General features: G+C 39.7%; 1 protein-coding gene across 2 annotated transcripts in view; it reads left to right on the top strand.

Annotated features, from left to right (window-relative positions):
* BRAF (B-Raf proto-oncogene, serine/threonine kinase) overlaps window positions 1-17,258 on the top strand; it is an 89,651-nt gene that overhangs the window by 31,352 nt on the left and 41,041 nt on the right. For both annotated transcript variants that reach the window (XM_068142192.1, XM_068142191.1), the window contains exons 3-5: window positions 1,895-2,158; window positions 15,423-15,526; window positions 16,256-16,358. In XM_068142192.1, the coding sequence (XP_067998293.1) occupies window positions 1,895-2,158; window positions 15,423-15,526; window positions 16,256-16,358 (471 nt within the window). The remainder of the gene's footprint in view (window positions 1-1,894; window positions 2,159-15,422; window positions 15,527-16,255; window positions 16,359-17,258) is intronic.

A 17,258-nucleotide genomic window follows, 5' to 3' on the forward strand; every position in this document is an offset into this window, starting at 1 on the left:
AATGGTAACAGTTTATGATTCTTAATTTTTGTTTACTGAAAATAATTCTTGACACATGAAGCTGGAATTTACATTGAAAGGTGATTCTGGAAGTAGGAGGGAGTCACTTGTACTGCTGTACATCCACGGCCAAAAATTGGCAGCATTTATGATGGGGTAACCTTTCCATTTACTTTTGACAGTAGATTTGGGATAGGGTGAAAATATTTTAATTTTAAGTCTCCAAGTTTGTTGTCTATTTGGGAAGCACTGGGCATTTTCAGTTTTTAAAAGAAATAGGAAGTAGTTACAGTATCACAGTATAACTAAGGTTGGAAGAGACCTCGAGGATCATCGAGTCCAACCTTCTCAGTTTCCTGCAACTTGTGTCCATTCATTAAAAATGGAACCCATAAAAATCTAGATTTGAAAATTGTGTTGTTCACCACCATTCTTTTGAATCCTTTTTCTTTCTGGGTCCTCACTCTCCAGTTATCATTCTCTTTATTAACACTGTTGGGACGATGACACAAATTTTGAACTTGGGTCCATCCTGGGGCGTGCCAAGCCTTCATAAATAGGGAAGGGCCATCCACTGTTTACTCACACATATAACCTGGAGAAGTACATTCATAGTAAAATGTAGCATTTGTGGCAGCAAGACTGAGTGCTTTTATTTTTTTCTCTTTATTTATTTTTTCCATATGTAGACCCTGCAGACTTTTTGGTCAGTTTAATTCTCTAACTTCAATTTCACAACATGTTATGCCTACAACACTTGAGGAAAAGCATTTTTAAAGGTTCATTTTTTAAAAAGGAAATTTTTCCTAACAAATATATTTTGTGACACTGAAAATTTGTGCAGCTTGACATAGATCTTGGTCTTGCTGGAGAGCTGAGCAGAAAATTCTGTTCCCTTCTGCTTAGATGTTAGATTTGTGTGATCTTTGTTTCTTCTTGACTGTAAAGGTCTAACACATCCTTGGTTAACACCCAGGTGCTTGTGCAGCACGAAATGCACATTCCTTAACTGATTCAGATATTTTAAGCTACTCTGTTCTAAGTTACATGCTGAAGAAATAATTCTGAAACCTAGAAGAAAATCAAAACTTTCTTGTTATGAAGACAAAGTTGATGGAAATACACTTTCGACAGCAGTATGTACCAATTATAGATTTGTATTGTACAGCTTGCCAGCAATGCTTAACTTGACTTCATTTGATAAAAACTTAATGGCCAGATTTACTGAAATTTTTTATGTGCTAAAGACACTTGGTCAGTGTGTAATTAATTTGATTTTTCAAGTTTATGTAAAAATTGATATCCTGCAGATGTTAAACTCTTTCCAAGGATCACTTTCACATGTTTATGACTGCCTTTGTAGCAGGGCAAACTTAGTTGTGTTCCAACTGGAACAGTTTTTTGTACTACCTGATTTGAAAGGATAGTGCCAGAGGTGAAGGATGGTGAACAATGAGCTAGGTGAGCTGTCAGATGCAGATGGTAAAAAGCAGATTTCAGCTTTCTTCCAATTATTGCATTGGATGTATTTAGCTGTCATTCCAACAGAATGGTAAATTTAACTAGCACAGTAATTTGGCAAGGCAGCTGACAACATTTGTTAAAGATTGCTGTCGTCTTCAAAGCAAGTTTTCATTTAGACTGTGTAGTGCAGGTGCTTTGAAACTCTGACTTCAGATTTCTCTTACCCACTTACTCATTTAATCTATTAAAAAACTTAGTTGTTAGTTCAAAAGGTTTAACATAAGTAATTGAAAGCAATTTCTTCTTTGTGTCTTACTGAAAAATGTGACCAGACCATTTTGTTCCCGTTCCTGGGAACTTTGAATTAGTTTAGAATGTGCTTTGATTTGTGTTTATTCTGCATTTACATTTCTGGCTTTGTCCTTCACAGGCCTATGAAGAGTACACCAGCAAACTAGATGCTCTACAGCAGAGAGAGCAGCAGTTACTGGAATCCATGGGGAATGGAATAGATTTCTCTGTCTCCAGTTCAGCTTCAACAGACACAGTGGCATCATCTTCCTCCTCTAGCCTCTCTGTAGCACCTTCATCCCTTTCAGTTTATCAAAACCCTGCTGATATGTCACGGAATAACCCTAAGTCTCCACAGAAACCTATTGTTAGAGTCTTCCTACCCAATAAGCAACGGACTGTGGTGAGTCAGTTTCTATTCACATACTCATAAGCTCAATGTTTCCTGTATCTCTCTCCCTCTGTATATAAAAGGTAAATGAAGGCAATGAAAAAATACCTGTGTATAGGTCAGAGAGGTTTCATGATCATTCCTTGTGCTCTCCCACATGCAGTTGTTTTGATATGTTGAAAGTTTTCTGCAGAATCAACACAAAGGTGTCTCTGATGGCAATAATACAGAATACCAAACTTTCACAAGTTTGGTAACTATGAAAATAACTCAAGAAATTTTTTCCAGTCAGCTTTTTCTGATAAGTAGTAATCTTCAGTTTTGTAATGGTTGGAGGGTAGGAATCTCTGCTTCTTGTATTACATAAAATTATTTATTAGTTTAACAGACCAAAATTGGGGAAAGTAAGTGTTTTGCATGTTGTCAAAGTTACTAGCAGCAGTGAGCACTTTAGAGCAAGTTTCAACTGCTTGCAGCTAAGGAGGGCTGTGCAGAATCACGTGGTGATTTGGGTTTTGGCTTGGGATTTGTTTTCTTTTCCTCCCCACTCACAGTGGTGAGTGTTTTGTGTTGGGACCCTAATGCTGCCAGGACCTGTGTAGAGAACTGGCAAGAAGCGTTGCCTACAAGCTGCTCAAACCCAAGTGTTTATCAATTGTTATATTATTACAGTGATTCCTGGAATGATGGAAGGGAAGCTGGGGTTTTTTTGGGTTTTGTTTTTTTCTTTTTTGGCTATTTAATTGTCTGTTATGGCAACTCTTGACCAATAAAATCCTGCCTAACTGAAGAGCTTTGCTGTGTGCTGTGGAGCACTACACTCACTGCGAACTGTGATACATGAAATTACTGACAAGCCATAGTCTAGGCTCTGGTTTGCAAGGTAGTGCGTACTTGTGCCTTAGAAGCGGAGCTGTGGTTGCTAAGAAAGTGAGAAATGGGTAGCACAGCCCCTGTGCTTGTCAAACCAGGGCTTTTTGGGCTCTGACTGCCTGTGGATCCTTCGTTACCATCAAAGAGAAGAAAACCTTAACTGGGTAGTGCTGGACGCTGGAAACATGTCCTCTCCCTTCCTCTGCCACCTCTTACCCCATCAAACAAGAGATTATAAGACTTACTGTGGGAACAGCACATTAAAGGGCAGTTGTTTCTTTTTTGGTTTATTTATTTGTACTGTTTGTTAAAGCTACATCTAAAGATTGGCACTTAAACTTAGAGAAAAACTTCTGTGCTGTGAAGGTGATGGAGCACTGGAACAGGCTGCCCAGAGAGGTTGTGAAGCCTCCTTCTGATTACAAATCAGGAAAAAGAGGCAGTAGTATTTTAGTGTGAAACAGGTGAGACAATTTTGGGCCAGTACAGACCTGTCGTGCCTCATCTGAAGCATGGTTTTGTGCATGTTGTTGGTCCGTTCTAATCAAGTCAACCAGATTGTCTTCAACCAATGCATCTTTAACTTCTTAACAGACTCTATCAGATTAGCTTGGTAAGCTCAAAACCATTTGGGAGAACAGTTTCCTGGACTAATATTCCTTCTCACTTCTAGCCTTGAACTCTGGGGTTTTTATGGTGAGTGTTGTGATTCTGTGGTATCAATCATGCACAGTAGGAGCTTGGTTCAAGAATGAACCAGAGAGTTGGCTCAAGTATACCAGTTTGTCTGTTGCCATGTCTTTACCAAGAGTTCACTTTCTAGCTTGAGTACACTCATTTGATGAGGGAATTGTAGCACTTAGCTGTAGTAGTGATGGGCATCAGAGTGCTAGAATTTTTTTCCAGCACTGAATCTAGATGCTCTTGCCTGCCTTTGGAAGGCAAATCTGGTTTAAGCTGAGAGTAGTCAGGGGGAGGCTCTTACTCATGTCTTCATCCCTCTACTGGAGTCTAAACACCATTTGCCTTAGCAGTCTAGCCTTGCAGCTTGTTTCCAGCTTGCTAAATGTGGCACACTGAGAGCACAGCTTCAGCAAAATTTGTAGTCTTGTGCTGTGGTAATTATAAAAAAAAAAAAAAAAAGTGGTGCCTAGAGAAGAGTAGGAGACAAGCTAGTGGTGGAGGGAAGGTGCCAAGTCCCTTCAGTCTCAAATCTGGTATAGCTGTGTCTGTAGAGGCACTTACATAAAGGAACAGGCAGATGCCTGCAGATGGAGGGAGGCGTGAGCTACACATATGAGATCACTAGCTGGAAGCTCAAGTTGGCAGGATTCAGCTTCATACACTGTACAGGAAGGTGGAAGTTGATTGCATTCTGCTAGGAAAGACCCATTTTTGGTTGAAAGTGTTATTCTAAATAAAAAATTGGAAATATACTCACAGCAAATACCACCCAGCAGATTTCAGGGAATACTGCTGTTGCTTGCTTAGTACATAGCCTTTGTTCTCTCGGTGGATGGAGAAGCATCACAGATGTCTTGGTCTTCCTTCGTAACCTTTGACAACAGACCTGTTGTGTCGCACTTGTGCCTATTAACAGAGCCATCTGCTCATGTAGCCATGATGATAGTTTAGGGTTTTCAAATATGCAGGATATCTTCAGATGTAGTGGGTTGAAGTAAGGAGTTTCCCTGTGAAAATGCATAGTACCTGCCATTAGAAGCTCCCTCTGTCCTAGTCCCCATTTGGGCTGACTGTTAAAGTAAGGATAAAATGAGTCCTATGACTGAGAGAGTAGGTGGGAGAGGAGAGATGCTCTTAAGAGTTGCAGTGTTGTAACAAGCTTTCCAACACCCAAAAGTTACCAGCTTTCAGTTAATTTCTACTTCTGAAAGAAATAATGTTTAATATCATGATAATATATTCAGTTTCTACCTCTAATCAGAGACCCGCTTCCAGAGGTGAGAAATCTTGTCAGATACTAAAGTCTTTGTTTATTTTTATCTGGGAATGCAATTACACTTCTTAAACTGACTTAACCTGGAGTGACTGGAATTAAATTGGTAATGGAAAGACAACCTCCTCATTTATTTCTGATCATTGTCTGAAGCAGTCCCAAGTTTAGCCTTATAATGCCGAGAGGGAAATGTTTGAAATGTGTATGCTTCTCTTCCCTCAGTGGCATGGTTCACCTAGCAAGGTGAATGTCCTTTGGAAAAGCATTCTGCATAGATGAAATCAGGATAAGTCTGTGTGGGATTTGTTTTGTTCTAGGGAAGAGGAGTATGTTGAAATAATACAAGTGCAAAACAGCAGTTTTGAGATTGTCAGTTACCATGCAGAACAAATGGATGAAGTTTATCCAAACTGTGGGTGGGTAAAATGTAGGGAAAATTTAGTTAGAATAGAATAAACCAGGTTGGAAGAGACCTTTGAGATCATCGAGTCCAACCTATTATTCAACACCATCTAATCAACTAAACCGTGGCGCCAAGCACCCCATCCGGTCTCTTCCAAAACACCTCCAGTGATGGTGACTCCATCACCTCCCTGGGCAGCCCATTAGTTCTAAGCTTGTTTGGGGTAGGGATCTAAATGACTGTGGAGTGGATAGTGACAAAACTGCTAATTAAAGAAGAGCTTTTTTTAGGAGAGGGAGGTAAAAGTCTGCTGCTGGTAAAAGTCTGAGTGTTTGTTGATGCTGAAACTTGGTTTTGGTCAAAAAGGGATACTCTTGAATGGGAAGTCAATACTAGTGTGTCAGCATAAAAACATGGATTACATTTACTGATGAGATTTTTGAGAGAATGCATGGAGCCTGAACAGAGCATTATTTTGTGGGATCCTTAAGTGATTGAGTTGTGGATTAGGATTCTTATTTATTTGCATTTGTTTTCCAAAATTATGTGATTGAAGATGCAAACAGAGAGAGAAAAGAAACAAATGAACAGAATACATAGAATAGAACACATAGAATAAACCAGGTTGGAAGAGACCTTCAAGATCATCGCGTCCAACCCATCAACCAATCCAACCCACCTAAACAACTTTATTAGAATAGAATAAACCTTTATTAGAATAGAATAAACCAAACCAGGTTGGAAGAGACCTTCAAGATCGTTGTGTCCAACCCATCAACCAATCCAACCCACCCAAACAGCTAACCCATGGCACCAAGCACCCCATCAAGTCTCCTTCTGAACACCTTCAATGACGGCGACTCCACCACCTCCCCGGGCAACCCATTCCATAGCGCAATCACTCTTTCTGTATAGAACTTCTTCCTAAAAACTAAACTAAAAAACTAAACTAAAACTAAACTAAAAAACTAAAAAAACTAAACTAAACCATGGCACCAAGCACCCCATAAACTCTCCTCCTAAACACCTCCAATGGTGGTGACACCACCACCTCCCCAGGCAGCCCATTCCAATGGGCAGTCACTCTCTCTGTATAGAACTTCTTCCTCACCTCCAGCCTAAACCTCCCCTGGCGCAGCCTGAGACTGTGTCCTCTTGTTCTGGTACTGGCTGCCTGGGAGAAGAGACCAACATCCGCCTGTCTACATACAACCTCCCTTCAGGTAGTTGTAGAGAGACAAGAAGAAGGAGACACACAGCTAACTGTTGGGAAGGGTTAATAATTAAAGGAGAATGAGGATTAACAACTGATCCAGAGGTATGGGAAGAAGCCCATTAAATATCTCAATAGGAGGTTATTAAACTAGAAGTCATTAAAGACCTCTATAGGATAAGTTCAACTGAATATAAGAGACAGAAGACAATGAGGAAGTTTAACATTAACTGGAATTGTTCCAGGCAGTGAGCATAAACAGCTTTCTATGAGTGTAAACATTACAGGAACATGGTATAGGACAAGATCTAAGCATTTTTGGAGATTACTTCTAGTTGATTGCTTTTTTTAACTATTTTTTTTCTTTGAGAATTAGGAGAGGTGTTCTTTGAGCACCTGTATCAAGTATCTCTTGAACCTCTTGGGGACTGCCAATTTTTAGCTGATAAGCTTGGGATAAGGAAACAAATCCCTATTCCCAATTGCAAGGACTGTTGCAATGTTTGCTACCTTCTGTAAATTATTTAGGAATTTCACCTATGAGATTGATTACTCTAGACTGGCATTAATTTGGGCCAGAAAAAGTTCTTGTCTACTTTATCATGTGTTGGTGTGCTTCATCTGTGCCATAAGTATACATGTGTTAGAAAGTTCGTGCAGGTTCTCAAAATGAGACTGAGTTTTTCAAAGGGATGGTTTGTATTCTTAAAACTTACAGAAAGTAAATGAGCTTGGGACTGCTGTGTGTGTGGACAGCTCTTATTTCAGGTTTCTTGCTCTTGTCACACCTTTGTTAATTAGTACATCTGCCTTTTAATTAGACAAGCAATCATGTGGTCTCCTTTGCAGTTGTGAAGACTCAGATATTTTTACTCTACCTAAATTCTTAGCATAAATTAACTCATGCATACACAGCTGGGCTCCTTCAGATATTCTGGGTTTGAATCTGAAGCTTGAAGCCTTTTTCAGTTATTAATTTTTTTGATTACATTTTGCACCTTACTTTCTGGAGTTTGTCGTGCATTTGTGCATACCAAGTACAGTGCACTGGATTTCCATAGGTATTCAAGCTGTCCTACCAGTTTTACCTGTCCAGTATAAGGAAAATCCAGAGAAGAGATGTTCAGGTAGCTGAATAATGTAGTTTCTTTTAGCTCCACACCTGTTTTAACATGATTAGCCTGTTCTAATTTAAAAAAAATAATCTCATGTTATGTCAAGCACTCAGCTGAAATGGAGTTAATTTGTAAGCTTTGCCAACAGATGCTTAACCTCTCTGAATGTGTTAGAAATTTCTGTATTGTATGAACAGGCTGGTAGAATGAAGTAAATGGTGGTGCCCTTTCAAGTAAACTTACTTGATACCTACTTGGCAAATAGTTTGATCAGGGCCTTCCTGTCCTACTGCTGAAAGGCAAAATCACATTAGAGACTGAACTGCCAGTTTTCACTGGGAAGAAGCATGACCTTGGATGACCTCATTTAGGCTGTCAATAAGCAAACAAAATTTTATTGCACCACAGGAGTTGTACAATGAAATAGATTTTACAGCTAGGAAGCACTGAAGAATGTGTCTTTGGGAGGTGTTTAGTGAAGCAAGGAGAGCAGCAATGCTGCAGCAGGCTGTACTGGGGTCTGCTTTGAGTGGAATTTAATTTTCTTCACAGCAGCTCATACAGTGCTGTGTTTTAGACTGGTGACCAAAACAGTGCTGACAACACAGCAGTGTTTTAGTTATTGCTGAGCAGTGCTAGCACAGGGTCAGGGCCTTCCCTGTTTTCTACTGCTACTTCTAGTGAGTAGGCTGAGGAGAGGACACAGTGGGGACAGCTGATCCCAACTGACCAAAAGCATGTTTCATCCCATATATCATCATGCTCTGCAATATAAAGCAGACGAGCTTTTTCAAAATTGTGATGACTCAGATCCTAGCTGGGCATGTTTGCTAGTGGTGAATGATTGCTTTTTCATCACTAGGGGGGGAAAAATTGTCCCTGGTTTTTCCTTCACATACTAAATTATCTTTATCTTGACCCAGGAATTTTCTTGCTTTTGTCCTTCCAGTTCTCTTCCTCCATCCCACTGAGGGGAGAGTGAGCAAGCAGCTGACTGTTCCTTAGCTGCCTACCAGGGTTAACCCACTGAACAGACTAAATGTTGTGGTATGTGCTGGAAAGGGAGTAATTTAATCTATTTCTTTTAGAGACACACAGTCTTAGATTGCAAAGTCAAACAATATTGAACAGGTGCCATTATAAAATCAGTGGTTGGCCATCTGGAATGCCTCACGTAATATTGGTTGCTGCTTTTTGAGACTCTTCCTCAAGTAAGGGAAAGCTTAGTGGTTTCTTAAGAGATGTAAAGTCTGTCTGTAGAAAGTAATGAATGACAGAGGAGAACATTGTTTGGAGTGTGTTTCCTCTATCTCATGGTGCGCTAGGCAGACACTCAACAAAATGGAATGCAAGTCACAAATCTGAAAATAATGGTGAAAAAACACTTTCTTCCATGTCTAATAAAGTAATCAACCAAAGCTTAGCATTTATATAAAATGTGTATACTACCTGGAGAGAAAAATGTCTGTTTGTTTTTAGGATCTGTTGAAAAACTTTAGAGAGGGATGCTAATTCTGGCCCTCCTGCAGTAGAGTTTCTTGCCTTTAAATCATTCGGAGTGTGATCATCTGAGAAAGGCTATTATGTGAGTGGACTGTGGGGCTGAGCTATTAAAAAGATTTATTTAAACTAGTTTTTAATTTAAATTGCTAAAGCATTTGTGTTTGGAAAGCAGACAGCTGACTGTTTTGTCACTTCCCCAGAAACATCCAGATCTTTGGGTTTGGTTCTGATATAGTGGCTATGGCTATTTTTCGAGCTGATCATTTCCCTCAAGTCTGAAGTCTGAAGCTGTATTTTCCAAGTTGCTTGCTTTGGTTGGTTGGTGGATTTGGTCTTTCATTAGTGGATCGCTGTCAGTCTTCACAACTTTGGGCACTGATATTCACCCTAACTAAAATGTTATGGTTGTGATTCTGCTGTCTGTCATCACATTATAAATGACCAGTGCTCTTCTGAACACAGTTTAGAAGCTGTCCATTAAAAACTGACAGTGCGGGAGCTCCTGTTGAGTAAGCACAGCAGGTTTGATCTTCTGTGGGTCTGTGATGGTATACTCTTAGCAAACAGGCTTGTGTTCACATAAACCAGGCTGCTGTGCTTTACAAAGAAGCACCCTTTAATTGCTCTGAAGGTACGAGTGGGTGCTGGTAGCTAGTGTTTTTGCAAGTTAAATGGGATGGGTTTAGTGGAATTGTGACAGGGTGAAAATGGGGAAATTCTGTTCAAATTCTCTTTAAATCAAGATTTAATGCAATGGAATTGTCTCCCATTTGTTTTACTAACATCTTCCATTAAGAATGTATGTTTTTAAATGATGTTTTCTCCTGAGAGACAGTCAGAGCTTCATGCACTGAAATCCAGAATAGCTTTGTCTGAAAGCCATGTTCTTCAGTTTGTAGAGGATGTGATGCTCAGCATCATCTTAGCCTCTCTCTGTCAAAGAGAAGGTTATTTTTATCTGTTAGTGCTGTTAAAAGCGGCTGACTAATTTGGTTCAACATTTGTCCTTCATACCTAAGATGAGAAACTAAATGTGACTCTCATGTTTGGATTTTTACCAGAAAACCTAACATGTTGGAAGACAAAACTAGTTACTTGGCAAAGATCTTAGCTTATTTCCCTCCCAAGGCATTGAATTCTGTGAGCATGTTGCTGGCATTTTTCAAGTCATATAGGTAGTGGTGGGGGAAGGGGGAAATATGTGATCTCTCAGTGTGTGTATGTTGAGGTAAATAAATCACAGTATCACGGTATCACCAAGGTTGGAAGAGACCCCAAAGAACATCAAGTCCAACCTGTCACCACAGACCTCCTGACTAGACCATGGCACCAAATGCCACGTCCAGTCCCCTCTTGAACACCTCCAGGGATGGTGACTCCACCACTTCCCTGGGCAGCACATTCCAATGGTGAATGATTCTCTCGGTGAAGAACTTTCTCCTCACCTCTAGCCTAAACTTCCCCTGGCCCAGCTTGAGACTGTGTCCCCTTGTTCTGGTGCTGGTTGCTAGAGAGAAGAGACCAACCCCTTCCTGGCTACAACCACCTTTCAGGTAGTTGTAGAGAGCAATGAGGTCACCCCTGAGCCTCCTCTTCTCCAGGCTAAACAATCCCAGCTTCCTCAGCCTCTCCTCATAGGGCTTGTGCTCAAGGCCTCTCACCAGCCTTGTTGCCCTTCCTTCAGTACTTTGAAGTGACATTTCAAAATCTGTGCTACTCAGAATATTCTCACTATTGTACCCAGTTCTCTGCTTAGCTGTTGAGGACTTTTCCATAATTTGCTTACTTACCACTGGGCTAGTGAGCTGAAGTACAGTGCTAGATAGAGGAAAAACCAGAAACAACTAACTGCTTTTGAGAAGTGTCATACTAGATATTGAGAGCTGTCTAGCCTCCTCACTTTCAGAGAATACCTTTATATTGATTTTGTTGTTGTTGTTTTTAAGTGAGTCTCGGTCTTTCCAATCTTTTTATTGCTGTAAAATATTGGAAACCACAGTGGTGTAAGGAAGCATTTTTAACATACTGAAGACTATGCCAGTTTCTGCTCCAATGTTAGAAAAGTGATGTAACAGGGATGTAGCCCTGAACTTCTTACTGAATTGGGAGTGACCTGATTTACAGAAATAAGTGATTTATTATACATTGCTTAAATGCTTGTGGCTGCTGTACTAAATACATATCAGCAATGTTGTTATGAATACTTACTGCCCATAGAAATCGTTCATGTGAGTAGAAGAAATGAGGAAACAAAGTGCTATAGTTCTGTTTAAGTTGCATGACTCAGAAGTTTTTTTGAATCTGAAACAATTTTTCTCTCCTTGGGACTTCACATTTGCAAAGCTGAGCAAGTATTTTGGCGTCTTCCCGAAACACTACTTCCCTGATCTGGGATGCACAATTACTTTCTCTGGTATATTACTAAGCAATGCACTGAACACATTTTGCAGTCTGTACTGGCGTCTGCTGTGCTGTTCTGTAGTATTGTACAGGCCATGCGCTTTGCTTCTGAAAGTTGTTTGCTGAATCAACTTTCGAGTTGTTACAAAAACCTAAACCTTTCTTGATCTACAAACCTTAGGCATATAAGTAACTTAAAATGGAAAGTCTCAGCAGTTGCAATTTAGGAACAGGTTCCCTAATTCAGTAGCATGGATTTCCAGGTGGCCACTGTCGTGAAATTTATTTAGATTCTCAGCTAAAAAACGGGTCAAAAGATAATGGATGGACATGAGTAACATGGGTTTGAAATAATGTTTTTGTGTCACTAAAATGCCAGCTTGGTTCAATTTACTGCATTGCAATCATGAAAGTGTGTATTTCAGAGTCAATCAGAAATTTCCTCATTGGGAACCAATTTTGTCAAAAAGTACTGATGTGATCCACTTAATGTTCTGTGGCAATCCTGTCAAAACTCTGGATGGAACTGATATACCCACTTTGGTTCATGCCTGCCTGTTATGCTGGAGCTGTGGGCTCCTGGCAGGCAGCCCACGAGTTTGGTGGGTTGGGGAGCTGCACATGGTTCTTGCTCCCTGCACTCCCAGGCTGTGCACCCTCCTTCCAGCTGGTAGGGAGTAGGAAACTGAGTTCTGAAACTCTGGCTTCAGAGAGCCTCTCTGTCAGCTGGAAAAAGTAGTTTGGGTTTTTTTTCCTCAAGGTCGAGTCACTCTCCAAATAACTTCCTTGGAGCAGGACTTTTCTTTGCCGTGGTATAAGTGTGAGATAATAGTGGGGAGGAAAAGGTTTTAGGGGGAATGCTTTGCAGGATCAGATTTCTGCTTTACAGCAGGCGCATATTGGAACTGAAAGAAGAGGCTGCAGAGCTACATGCACAGATGGTCATAGACCGTACTGTACCAGTCTGGGAAAATGATTAATCAATACTACAGGGATGTATTCTACTATTTAGTTCTTTTTGTTTAGCCTTCTGTTTCTCTGCTCAAGAATTCTGTAAGAAATGTTCTAAATGTGATGCTGATTCAGGATCCTGGTGGTTTTGGAAAGTAATCAAAATAGTTCCCTTGCTGTTTTTCAGATGGATCTTTGGGCAAATGGCAGTGAAGAGAACAAATGTTCTATCCATGTTTCTAACTGCATTTTAATGGAGGAGATTTGGGGAAGTAGTACTGAGTAACAGTGAGCAAGATGCTTAATGCACATTTTTCATAGTCTATTGCGCTTGTGTTGCTGTAAGCAACCTTCACGCTGATGCTTTCCAGATTTTGAGAGAGTGCCTCTCTGACTATTGATCTCTTAAAAGGAAACTTGCAACTTCATAAATCCTGTTTTCAGCAACATTAAAAAGAAACAAATAATTAGAAACCACCTCAAATGCCAGTGTAATTCATTAATAGAGTTGGAATTTGTAGGTTCCTGATGGAGATAATTGCTTCATGAGTTACTGGAGGATGTTGTTGCCCTTTATGGAGGGTCAGTGCTGGGGGAACAAAGTGTCTTTCAGTGAGCACAAGGCTCCTTCCCTTTTCTCTTTGTCTCTTTGATGTTAGTCATCTTTCCATTTCTTAGCTTTTCTTCCTTGTCTTCTTCCATTCCCTCATCCAGGTCCAGATTTTACTTTTTTTCATACTTGCTGCTTAAACTGGAACCTCTGTGCTCAGTTCTAAGACTTCTCTTGAACATTCCCTTCAACTAGTGCTCCCTGTCCAAAATGATACTTCTTTTCTCCTAGTCACAGCACAAAAATTTCCTGTTCAGGATGTGTTTCCATTGTCTTCCCACCTGTTTTGAACAGTTCTCCCTTAAGTGATAGTTCAATGTATCTTTGTGTCTTGCCCTCTGCCCCATTTAGCAGTTCAATCTTTAGTCCCTCTGTCCTCCTAGGTTTCCCACTGATCTGCTGATGGCAGTACCCTCTCCCAGTATACACATGCTTTCTCTGGTCAGTTCTTTGTCCTGCCTTCCTCCTCCCATTTCTTCTTCATGCCCAACCACTTTCCTGGCTCTTTTCATTCCCTTTTTCACCTCATTGTCTGTCTGTCTGTCACACTCTCTTCCACTTCTTTTTCTTCCTCTGTGGATATCAGTGAGAGCAATGAAGACACTTAAGCAACAGAGAGATGAGTTTTACAATGGGCAGTTCTTGGTAGCACTGACAGTAATTGGTGCTCGCAAGCTCCGTCTTAATACCAGTGACCTGTATTAGCAACGATTAAGGATGTTTTATGCCAGAGGAATGACCTACAAATTGAAAGCCACAGTGTTTAACTCCTAGGTTTAGAAGTAGCTATTTGAATTAATAAAAAGATTCTCTAGGAGATAATGGAATGTGTAAAACAAAATCACTTCAGGGTGAATATCAAGGCTGTAAAGCAGTATCCTATAGGATACTTTTCCCAAGGGATTACTAGAAATGTTTCTATGCTGATCAGATGGAATGCACAAATACCCTGTATGAAGCACTTTCATATTAATGGGAGGAAGATTGTGAAGCAAAATAGTCCTTTAATTTGTCTCTTCTGAGAGAATATGTGTTTCAGTTCTAGAAAGGTGTAACCTCAAGTGGTGTTCACAAAGCTCCTTGAAATAGACTGCTGCTTTTTACTGTCATCCTTAAGTAGGACATAGGGCCCTTAAATACCCATGGAAATTTTAAGTGCAAGGAGCAAAAATTAGGCTCTGATCCAAAGCCAGTTGAAGCTGATTAAGAGACTGCTTTTGGCTACACTGGCTTATGCCATTATCAAGTTAGAATCGAGTCTCAGGTGCTCAGACAGATGTTTTGGGTTAGTTAAGTCAGAGGGTTTTCTTTTGATACATGTTTGAGGTGCTGCCTGTGATTACAGTGTGTATGCTACCACCCAAGGTATTACATATTTTCACTTTTGAGTTCTAGAAATACTAAATACTCAACACCTTCACTGCATTTAATTGCCAGGTTATGTATTGTTCTGGTTTTATGGCTTGACATTATTCATTGTTAAATCACAGGTATACACAGAGATAATGTACTTATTCCTATAAGATATGCCTGTGGAGGCAAGGAAAATATTTTTAATCTGCACAGTTCACAGGTTTTTGTTTGGCTCTAGTGTTCTCCATTCTTCCCATCTTGTTCAATATTTGAACTTTTCAAACAGTGAAGCAGAAGAGAGGAATATGGTTTTTAAATGGGAAGTTTCTGTAGAGTTGCAAATGTGGGATAAAGTGAGAGGTGATGGTCTGCAAACTCAGATGATTGTTTCATTTTACTTGTTTGCATGCTTATCTTCTATTTTAGAAAGAGAAAATAAAATGTTTATGTCTTATCACAATGGAGTTTTGATTGCAGTCCAAGTTAGTTCCTCATTTTAATTCTGCTTGGCATGTTGCCCCACTCTTGATTGTACAGCTTGGCCTGAACTTTCTATAGATGTACACAGTTATTAGCTATCGGTGTGCTGTGTCTCCGCTTTCTCTAAGATGAAAAGTTGGAAAGTCACTTTTGGAGTTGGGTCAAGTTTTCATTCCAAATATAAATAGAAATGTGGAGCTTGTTGTCTCTTATAGCTGAGCTAGATTGCTTATATACTATGCATGAAAGAAAATTTCCACACTGCAAAAAAAGATTTTGAAAGACTCTTACCTAATGTTCTGTAAAGCATCAGGAAAAGTGGAGGGTTTAGCACTTGAGGGTCAAAATGTTTGCATCACTTTGGGGGGGGATAAATTGGAACTTGATTTAATTTCTTTCTTCTCTATTTGACTTCTAGGTTCCAGCAAGATGTGGTGTGACAGTCCGAGACAGCCTAAAGAAAGCTCTGATGATGAGAGGTCTTATTCCAGAATGCTGTGCTGTTTACAGAATACAAGATGGGTATGGGTTTTGTGTGATGCTTTTTGCTCTTAGAATCTCTTTGGAGTTACTCAGTATGGTTGATTCTATCCAACATTGTAGAAGTTGCTTTCAAAGTTCAGAATGATGTGATACTTGGCACTAAAAAAATGTTGAGCCTTTGTGATCTCTAAAAAGAATGGCAGGCTGCTCTCGAAAGATTTAATCACCTCAAGAGCAGGCATATTCTAGAGTAATATGAACTCCTAGATTGATGGCAAAATGTTAGTCAAACTCATGCTAACCAAATGAGTGTTAAATAGCTTTCATTAACTATCTGGGTTTATTTGACTTGGTTATAGTGCATTCTTAAAGGAATATGGAGCTCCTGTGGGAGAAAAAACATGAGTTTCTAGCCCTACAAAGTCTGTAGATTATTTCACTACAAAAAGTAGCCATTTCTTGGAATTCTTATGGAACAGGTACTTTCAGAAGCACTGGGTCAGAAAAGTAGCTGTCACTTTGGACCTAAGGAATCTATCGCTACTGGAGCTGATTGAAAAAGTGCATTTCTTCCCTATGGTTTGTTCAGGGAAGGTGTGCTTTCCTTGCTATGTGCTGAGCTTAATGTCTCACCTTTAAAGCTTCCTGTCGTTACAGACGGAGTACCAAACCCCCCCAGTGCAACTTTCTACCTGGTCTTGCACGTTCATTAGGAGACTTGCAAGGGCTTGTGCGCTGGTGCTAATGAAACCTTTCTTTACGCTGTAGAGAGAAGAAACCAATTGGCTGGGACACTGACATTTCCTGGCTCACAGGAGAGGAGTTGCATGTGGAAGTCTTGGAGAATGTGCCACTCACAACACACAATTTTGTATGTATTGGTTTTTATGCAATGTTGAGTAGGGTTAAATCAGCCTGGTACTTTGAAATTCAAATTGACATCTTTGAATAATATTTTGTATGTATGGAGCGTGGTGGGGGTTGCAAAAGAAATTTTTAATCACAATAGCTTAAGTGAATTGGATAGAATTGTAATTTCAATAAGTGCTGTTAGAGCACTTGATCGCCCTTAAAACTTTCACATTTAGATGGAATACACCCTCAAAAATCTATAAATGAAGGTGGTTTAAATCAGCACTGCATTGCAGAGCTGTAATAATAATCTACTATTTTTGTATTGCTGTATCTATAAAATGTATTCTGGGCCTCCCTGCTGTCTCTGCAGCAGCAATTAACTAATGAACTAACTATTCCCAGAGCAGTGCTGACATCATCAATGATGCTAGTGCACAAATGTGTTTTGACCTGATAAGGCACCAAGTAAATGGAAGCTGCTTAACAGTATCCATCTAAATGGTTCCAACTACATGCAGAATCCTGTAAATAATGTTTGGCACATTGAGAAGAAAGATCTTTTATTTAAATTAATAAAAAGGAAATTCTGTTTGCAAGCTGCTTAAGCTGTTTTATTCAAACAAGCTGGTTTGGCTCTGGCTAAAGTTAGATGAAGGTCTAGTAGGCTTAACATGTTGGGGTTTATTGGTTTGGGTTTTTTAATATCCTTCTGAAATTTTATTGCAAAACTTGAAAATGCATTTATGCCAGTATTGCTAAATTTTATAATGAAACAAATGTTTTCCCTGCTATAGTATCAGGATATTAGTTCATCCTTCTGCAAATTTAAGTATTTCTGAATCTCAGCAGTTGAAATTGTGGCTATATATGCAACCATACATAAAAGCCATATATGTAAGCCATATGGGTGTTTCCA

The sequence above is a fragment of the Melanerpes formicivorus genome, unplaced genomic scaffold, assembly GCF_026170545.1.
Source record: "Melanerpes formicivorus ecotype bairdi unplaced genomic scaffold, bMelFor1.0.p_v2 SCAF_8, whole genome shotgun sequence".
NCBI lineage: Eukaryota > Metazoa > Chordata > Aves > Piciformes > Picidae > Melanerpes > Melanerpes formicivorus.